The sequence below is a fragment of the Dreissena polymorpha genome, chromosome 15, assembly GCF_020536995.1.
Source record: "Dreissena polymorpha isolate Duluth1 chromosome 15, UMN_Dpol_1.0, whole genome shotgun sequence".
Classification (NCBI taxonomy): domain Eukaryota; kingdom Metazoa; phylum Mollusca; class Bivalvia; order Myida; family Dreissenidae; genus Dreissena; species Dreissena polymorpha.
In genome coordinates this window covers 60,899,961-60,908,523 of record NC_068369.1, presented here as the reverse complement: position 1 = coordinate 60,908,523, position 8,563 = coordinate 60,899,961, and the positions used below count along the sequence as shown (strand labels likewise).

Genomic DNA, 8,563 nt, shown 5'->3' with positions numbered 1-8,563 from the left:
GTAAATTACATTACTTGAAAAAAGTTGTTGTTTTCATATTTTCATATATTCGGTTATAAAATTTTACTGGGTATATGTACCAGGTAACTACCAGTTTACTATAAATAACGCAAGTACATTGATCATCATCGTCACGTGGTAAACCCAGGAATGCAAATTGTGCATGCTTAGTGAATTGTATATATTTTATATATAAAATGATCAATCTACTTGCCTTATTGATGTGATAATACAGTTTAAACTGCTGAACGTAGACGTCATCAGCCAAGCTCCACCTGTCATAGGTTGTTTCGCCCCATTATGCTCGGTACAACCTCAAGGTGGCGGGGCAGGTAGTGATGGCCAATCACTACCTCGTCTACGATGGCTGCCAATTTGGTTCGCTGCGTCTTAACCAGAGCCAACTTGATGCTCGTTCAGCTGCCTTGCCCAGGGCGTGGGTTTGTAGTCTTCCTGACTCTTCCTTCAGCGCCCAGTGCTCCAAACATCTTCCACACCGACTGTGATGGAAATCCTCTGCATCCAACATCCACTGGAAAGATCCATGTCTTCCAGCCTCTATCTCTGCATACATTTGCCAGATCCTGGTATTTGGCTTTCTTCAGCTCATAGGCCTCCTCGATCCTCTCCTCCCATGGCACAGTTAGCTCTACAAGGATCACCCGCTTCGCCGCCTTTGACCATAGCACTATGTCGGGTCTGAGAGTTGTATGGGCTACTTCCTCGGGAAAAACTAGTTTCTTCCCTAGGTCTGCACGCATCTCCCAGTCGTTTGCATCTTGCAGAAAACAAGATCTGGGACTGATTGTGGCGGTGGGCTTTGTTGTACCCTCCTTGACGAAGCTGATGAATTGGGGTCCTAATTTCTTCCGGGGTCTATCCTTCTTCCGCTCTCTTTCTAGGGCGTCGGCCAACATTCTCAATACTTGGTCATGGCGCCACCTGTAGCGCCCTTGTGCAAGGGCTGTTGGACACGATGACATAATGTGCCGCAACGTTCCTATACTACCACACAAAGAACAAGTGGGGTCTTCTGTCAGCTTCCATCGCTGAAGATTTGCGGGGGTTGGAAGCATGTCGTATACTGCCCGCAGGAGGAAACTTAGCTGAAGTGGTTCATATGTCCACAGTTCTTGCCACGTGAGCTTCCTCTCTGGTGTACTCCACTTCGTCCAATCCCCTTGCGGTCCAAGCTGGACCGACCTGGCTGACCTAGCTTGCTCTTCTGCGTTTCTGATTTCTCTCTGCACCAGGTCTCTCCTTTCTCTTTTCCCTGCTTTTTCCCACCTTTGAGTCTGTCTGGTGCCAAGTCCTTCTCTTCCCACTTTGATAGATCCCACAACATCCTTGTGCTTTAGACTGCTCTCTGCAGAGTCTACAGCCTTGCTCACTGACCACTTTCTCCCTGTCCTAACCTGAATTCCTGCATTGCTGACTTTCCCATCTTCAGAGTCTCTGAGGGTTAGCATAAGACGTGCTTTTGCTACTTTAAACTCCTCTACTAGAGAGCTGATTGGCATCTGGAGCTTTGTTGATCGGCCATACAGTCCAATGTTGGTGAAGGATGGCGGTAGGCCTAACCACTTTCTCAGGTGCTTGCTGATCTTCTGCTCTAGCTTCTCGACGGTGATGATAGGGACATCATTGACCATGAGTGGACACATCACTCTTGGCAGGAGACCGTGTTGAAAGACCCATGCTTTGAACTTCCCTGGGAGTTCTGACTTGTCTATTCTCTGCAAACCCTCAGCTACCTGCTGTTTGAGCATGCCTTGGCAATGCGTGTCTCTCAGTGAGGAATCAAACCATTTCCCTAGGCATTTAATCGGTTTGTCCTCTAGGGAGGGAATCTCTTCTCCCTGGATACACAGTTTGAACTGGCTTGTCACCTTTCCCTTCCTAACCACTAAGCTTCTCGACTTCCCCGGCTTGAACCTCATTCTTGCCCACGTTGCTGTTTCATCAAGGGCCGCCAGAATCCATCTAGCCTGTATGTGGGTTTCAGTGGTGACAGTCATGTCATCCATAAATCCCCTGTTGAATGGTATACGAATTCCTGTGTTTGTTTTGGGCCCTCTTGACTCTCTCTCCGCTGCCTTGATGATCATATTCATACCCATCACGAACAGTATCACCGAGATAGTACATCCCGTAACATTCCCCTTCTCCAATTGTAACCAATTTGTAGTGAACGTGTTGCTAGAGAATCTCAAGTTGATACCGTTGAAGTAGTTCATAATGAGATTTCTTGCACTGTCTGGAATGTGGTAGTGTCGAAGAGCTGTCTTAATAAGCTTGTGTGGAATTGAGCCGTATGCGTTGGCAAGGTCAAGCCACACCACTGTGAGGTTTTTGTGGTCGATTCTAGCTTCATGGAGTAGCTGAGTGAGTGCGCTGGTGTGCTCAACACACCCTGAGAATCCTGGGATCCCACCTTTCTGCACAGAGATATCCACATACTCATTCTCCAACATGTATGTCGTCAATCGCTTAGCTAGGATTGAAAAGAAAATCTTCCCTTCCACACTCAACAACGAGATGGTGCGAAACTGGTTGATGGTCTTGGAGTTCTTCTCCTTCGGTGCCAGACATCCTTCTGCACTTTGCCAACATGACGGAACAGTACCTTTTCCCCAAACAGTTCGCAGGAGTGACCACAGTCTTCGGAGAAGTTTTGGACATTTCTTGTAAACCTTGTATGGTATGCCACTTGGGCCTGGTGCAGAGCAAGAGCGAGCTTTCTTGACCACTTCGTTGATCTCCTTCCAAGTGGGTTCTTTCATGTTCAATGGACAGTCTGGGTCATTGACCGGTAGGATTCTACTGCACTCTCCAAGGGGTTCCTCTCTTAGTGGGTCGGAGTGGACCTCCCTCAAAAAGGTTTCTACATCCTCTTGACTGCTTTCAAGTTTCCCAGACTTATCACCACTTAGCAAGTTCTTTGTGAACCTGTAGGGGTCACTAACGAAGGCTTTTCTCTTCTTTGCTCTATCCCTCCTTTTCCGCCTGAGCCTCTCTGCGTTTGTTAGTGTCCTCAGCCTTGATCTAACCTCTTCTCTTAGTTTAACTATTCCCTTCTTCTCAACCTCGCTTGACTGTTTGTAGCGTTTCCTTAGGGATCGCAGTTCTGCTCGGAGCTTTTTTATTTCACAGTGTCTTCTGTTTGTAACCTGCGGCGGTCTCGAGAGGTTTGCTTTCTGCTCCAGTCCAAATCTCTCCTTCCCTAAGGCGTAGGTGATCGAAGGTAATGCTTTAAGCTTCCTATCGACTGATCCTGTCAATGCTGTCTGAAGTACTTGGTCCAAATCCTCATCAAACGATGACCATCCACTGTTGTTCATAGCTTGCCAGGCGATCTTGGATCTTCTTTTTTCAGAAGTCGGTTGCGTTCTCTCCTTGGTAGGGACGGTCTTGTCCTTTTTCCTTCCTGCAGCGGGTGGTGTGCACCAAGAATCTGGGAAGACAAGTTCTTCTGGGCTTGGATGCAATGGTGATTCTTCTGCACTTCCATCTCCCTGCTCTGTAGGGGTCATACTTGGTATGGTCCCCTGCTCTCCAAAAAGCTCATTAAGTGATTGAGTCACCTCAGCTTCAGAATTGTCATCAGTTACAGCAAAAACCGGAGCTGAGAGACCACCAGTACTGTGGTTGGCAACCAGACTGGCTATCTCCCTCGTTTCACCAGGAACACCTGCACGATGCTTCGGCTTTCCCTCCAACCGACAACCGCTCTTCCCTTGATGGATCTTCATCCCTCGATAGTTTTTACAAACTTTCCCACACTGACATACGACCGTTTGATCACTAGTCAAAGTCCATAATTCTCGCCGTGTCGTTTCCGCTGAATCCGTCCTATTGGGCCCTTCATCCCCCCCCCCCTCTCGGAAGGCCCTGGGGGTATTGTTTCTGTCTGTCAGTTGTAGCAATTCTGATGGTTGTCTCTTCACAGACACAGTACAGCGAGCTGCCAACCCGCTGCACACCGAACACTAGTCTATTCCTAGATGTCAGCTGTCTATCCAGCGTCATCGGTCTTTCTCGGTTGTCATTCAGCCTATTCCTGAAAGTCACTGGTAACCCAGAAGTGAATGATGTGATAATACAGTTTGAACTGCTGAACGTAGACGTCATCAGCCAAGCTATTTATAGTGTGTATATCGTCATGTCTACTATTTTTGCGATGTACTTTCGATTTCACACCGCGAAATTTTATTACCGAATATACTTAAAATATTAACTTTTTTTAAGTGATGCAATATACCAGTCATGATATTTTAATCAATATAAACTAATAATTGTAACAAATACGGTATTTAAGAACTTTTATTTTTTCGTCATTCGTGATTGACGGTCTATTTAAAAATAGGACAGTATACATGCCTTTAAGCACACTCTAGTTATTTGGGCAGCAAAGATCGCCCTTACATGCCTTTAAGCACACTCTAGATATTTGGGCAGCAAAGATTGCCCTTTCATGCCTTTAAGCACACATTAGTTATTTGGGCAGCAAAGATTGCCCTTACATGCCTTTAAGCATACTCTAGTTATTTGGGCAGCAAAGATTGCCCTTTCGTCCCTTTAAGCTCATTCTTGTTATTTGGGCAGTATAGCGTTCCCTTATAAGTAAATGTATTCTCTCAATCAAGGCAGCATACATAGGTCGGTTCTTAAAAAGTTGTCGTGAAGACGCAGAAACGACCTATTAATAACGTTCTGATTTACACACAGGAAGCCTATACAGTCTTTTAAAGAACACTCATAACAAGGGCAGATTTGCATTGTCCTTTTTAGTCCACTCATAATCCACGTAATATGTATTTTACATATAAATAAACCCAATGCGACGAAAGTATACATTATATATGGAATTACATTGCATGCTATCTTACGGCATATTTATTTGTGTATACACGTATAGATTGTAACGATACATCGTATTTTGGTCGAAAAAATAAAGGCTCATTAAACATGTTTTTAATTACTCCATTGAAGCTAAATGTACACGATTATCAAAAGGGGGTAACTGTTGTTATTTGTTGTCCATTTGTCAATATAACTTAATTTTGGGACGTGAAAGTGTTTCAAATACAAGCACGACGCAGTACAATTCTTTAATTTAACGGACGGTAAACATTAGCTACACAACTTCTGACACGTTCAATTTTCAAAACTTCAGCTGGGCAGATACGCACGGCTTCGACTATAATAAATTACGAGACGCTTGCAGTGAAGTCATTCACCTGTACAATTGCCTGCTCAGACGGACAGGCGCTGGATACGGCGACATTGAATATTGACGTCACTGATGTTAATGAGAACCCTGCGTTTACACAGGCCGCCTTTAGTGTCAACGTTGACGAAGGACCAGTAAGTACATGGCGCAAGTTCATATAACGTTGTAATTAATATAATTTCAGTATCTCTTTCGATTAGTCCAAATAATTAGACGTAAGCTACCCCGCTTACGTCTAAACGGCTACCGTCGTTTTCCTATAGCAAATTGAGTTCAACTTAAACTTCAGTTTTTCTCGTTAAATCTTTGCTAATGCATAAAATTATCATTAATTAGACATAAATGTGAGCGATTACCTCTTAAATGTGTAAAAATTGTGCTTTTAAACCACTTATGTACATTTTTAAAATAACCATACACAACACACGAAGTGTGTTTGTCGTTTATAGAATTACATTGAATTATCTTGAACGAAATTATTTTTTGAATAGGTTACACATAACCAATTGTTGTTGTTCAACAAACCACATCACTTTTTAGGTTTCTGTACTCTTTTATTAAATGAAACCTATATGTGTGTGTTAAAACTACCAGTTGTATCACGGAGTGTATATTGATAGGAGATGAATCGAGTATTTGACCCTTACTGTAGTAAATTCAATCTTATGCAAAAACTATTCATCCGATTTTATTGGTTTATACGTTATCTTGTTGCTTATTAATTCCTCTTTCAAAAAATATACGTTTTAGTATATTCCCGTTGTTATTAATGGATTAATAGCGAGATAAACACAAGAAATACACATTTTATGTTTTACCACCGCGCGTTTTACCGTGTTGTGGCTATCGATCTTGTACAATTAGCGTACAGCGAAGCGCCGAGGTTATACATTTTGATGTACCCACTCACGTCTTTTGTTAAATTATAGTTTCATTTCTCGACCGATTTTGACAAATTATATATCATTAGAAAGCTTACGTTACGTAGTAAAAAGATATATAAATATATATTAAGTTTTTCTTCTGATTTCGACAGCCCGGCGAGTTATAACTTTAACTTTTGCAAATATCATACCGTTTTGGAGTTTTAGAATCTAGATTTACGGTTGACATGTTCGTACTTAATACCAATTTGTAGCGTTTATATATGGAGTTCAGTTTAAAAAATTTCATCATGCTTAGGAGAATAGAATTCTGTATACGATAGAAAAAAAATGTTTAAAAACGAAAGTAATTAAGGAATGAAGGCGGAAGAAAGTAGCGCGCGTTCCTTACGCACTGAACTGATGCTACGGTCTTGGCGATTACGCTTTTGTTTAGAAAACGGCCATCGAATTTCCTTTGCCATGATTATTATATTTTTTATGAAATATATTGTAGTATTTTGTTCACGAAACATATCAATAAAGCTTATTATAAATAAATCTTAACAAATTAACGATTTCAGCTCTTGTTTATAACACAGAAAGGGTGTTAAATTTATGATGAAACAGCGTATATAGCGGACCCTCTTGATATTTTGCGGCTTTGCATGCATACTTGAAATGAAATGGGTGTCAAAACATTTATCGTTTGCTGTTAATTATCAACGAGGGAATTATGTATAATTATATATAATGTTATTTACCTTAAATTATCAGTTTATTAAAGATTCTTGAAAATCACGGTCGGTGTTACGCGGGTCATTACGTATTTTGACATCAGGGAATCATGTCCAACTATTCAAAATCAGATTTTTCTTCACTGGGACGATGACGGCTTAGATTTAGACAGGCAGACAGATAGTTTATTCAGACTTATACAACAGTACATCGTCTTCAACTCAAATATATAAATTATTTTTAGACGAATTGTTAGGTGATTACACATATAGCAGTGATGATTCTGAGAATGTTGCCATGTTTCTTATCCGTGCAATCTAGAGTCCGTGGTTTGAGCTTTTTTGTCGCGGTGTTCAATAAAAGATATCTCAATAATCTTGTTTATTGAAAGATCTGTGGTTTTATTGCCCCTGTGTTCAGCACAAACCAATTATCTCGTTATGATCAGATACTGTGCCGACCAATACTAAATAACACTATGGTGTCATACGCCACAGCAGGGACCTATACTTGTGATCATGGAGTCTAAGTGCAAGACTTAAAAAAGTATGTTGTTTCGCTTGCGGTTGTTAAAGCCAAAACGGGGCTTCCCAGCTGGCACAGCTGCTGATATTCGGATCTGAATACTTAAACTTATTCAGACCTTATTCTTAACCGTTGCGCGTTTTACGATATCGGATTTTAGGCGGGAATACAACTCATTGAAACTATTCAATTTTTTATACAACATTAAGCATATTAACAGTTATTGAAATTAACAATATCAGCGACATCTTTTTAAAGACTAAACACCTTTTCAAGTATCGAATTTAAAATGTCAATTAAATATATTAATACCAAAAAAGGTTTCATTTAATATTGTTCACATTAAACCTTTAAATGAAAGTGTCGCTTTAACTATTTTCCGTGTCTTATTAAGCCGCGAATCGTTTGCTAAAAACAGTTAACAAAAAGGGCTACACGTTCTAATTCTTAATGAAATACAAAAATAAGTATAACATAATTAATAACGTCCATAAACACACACGGCAAGATCAAAGTTTTAATGGAAAATTAATATGACATTCCACGTAAATTATTATTTTCGTCTAAATCGAATACTATATATAGAGAAACAATGTATTTATAACCGACCAATGAGGTAACATTATGCAACTTTCAATTTACACAGTGCTATATGACAACAATATGGAATTTGAACAGTGGTAGTGTTTTAAGGTCTGGACTATCATTACTTGTAAGTTTGTATAAACATTTTTCTAATGCAATTAGTAAAATAATGTTTATATTTTATGTTTAATAATATATTGCATGATTATTCTGTGCTGTTATATGAATTTGATGCCGTTAAAGCTTCCGACATGAATTCATGTCGGAACGATGCTATTGCAAAATAACGTTAAACGATATGAGGTCGATGTAAATCGACCTCATATTTATAGGAGTACTCTTTCGATCACCTTCCTGATTTAAACATGTTTTTTAACGTTATAAATTTCGCCTAAAAGACGATACATGTCTTAAAATGAATAACAGATAACGTAAAATCAACGCATTCTTTGTACGAAGATATTTACACGTGTTATATATGTTTTATGTCACATCCATTTAAATCAAGGGGTTAACAGACCATTATTATCATACATTTATTTTGAAATTGTAAAACATTTGAATAAGTCCTTTGATAATTTATCAAGCCGGCGCTATATCTGCATTGGAGAGTGCTGTT

At 40.2% G+C, this 8,563-nt stretch overlaps 1 protein-coding gene across 1 annotated transcript; it reads right to left on the bottom strand.

Annotated features, from left to right (window-relative positions):
* Nucleotides 1–416: 416 nt before the first annotated feature.
* LOC127859778 (uncharacterized) lies at nucleotides 417–3,752 on the bottom strand. The gene has a single exon (XM_052397286.1). The coding sequence runs from the start codon at nucleotides 3,750–3,752 to the stop codon at nucleotides 417–419; it is 3,336 nt and encodes a 1,111-aa protein (XP_052253246.1).
* Between the last annotated feature and the right edge of the window lie 4,811 nt (nucleotides 3,753–8,563).

Coding starts and splice junctions, on each gene's coding strand:
- LOC127859778 (XM_052397286.1), bottom strand. CDS start 3,752: ATGAAGATCCATCAAGGGAAGAGCGGTTGTCGGTTGGAGGGAAAGCCG.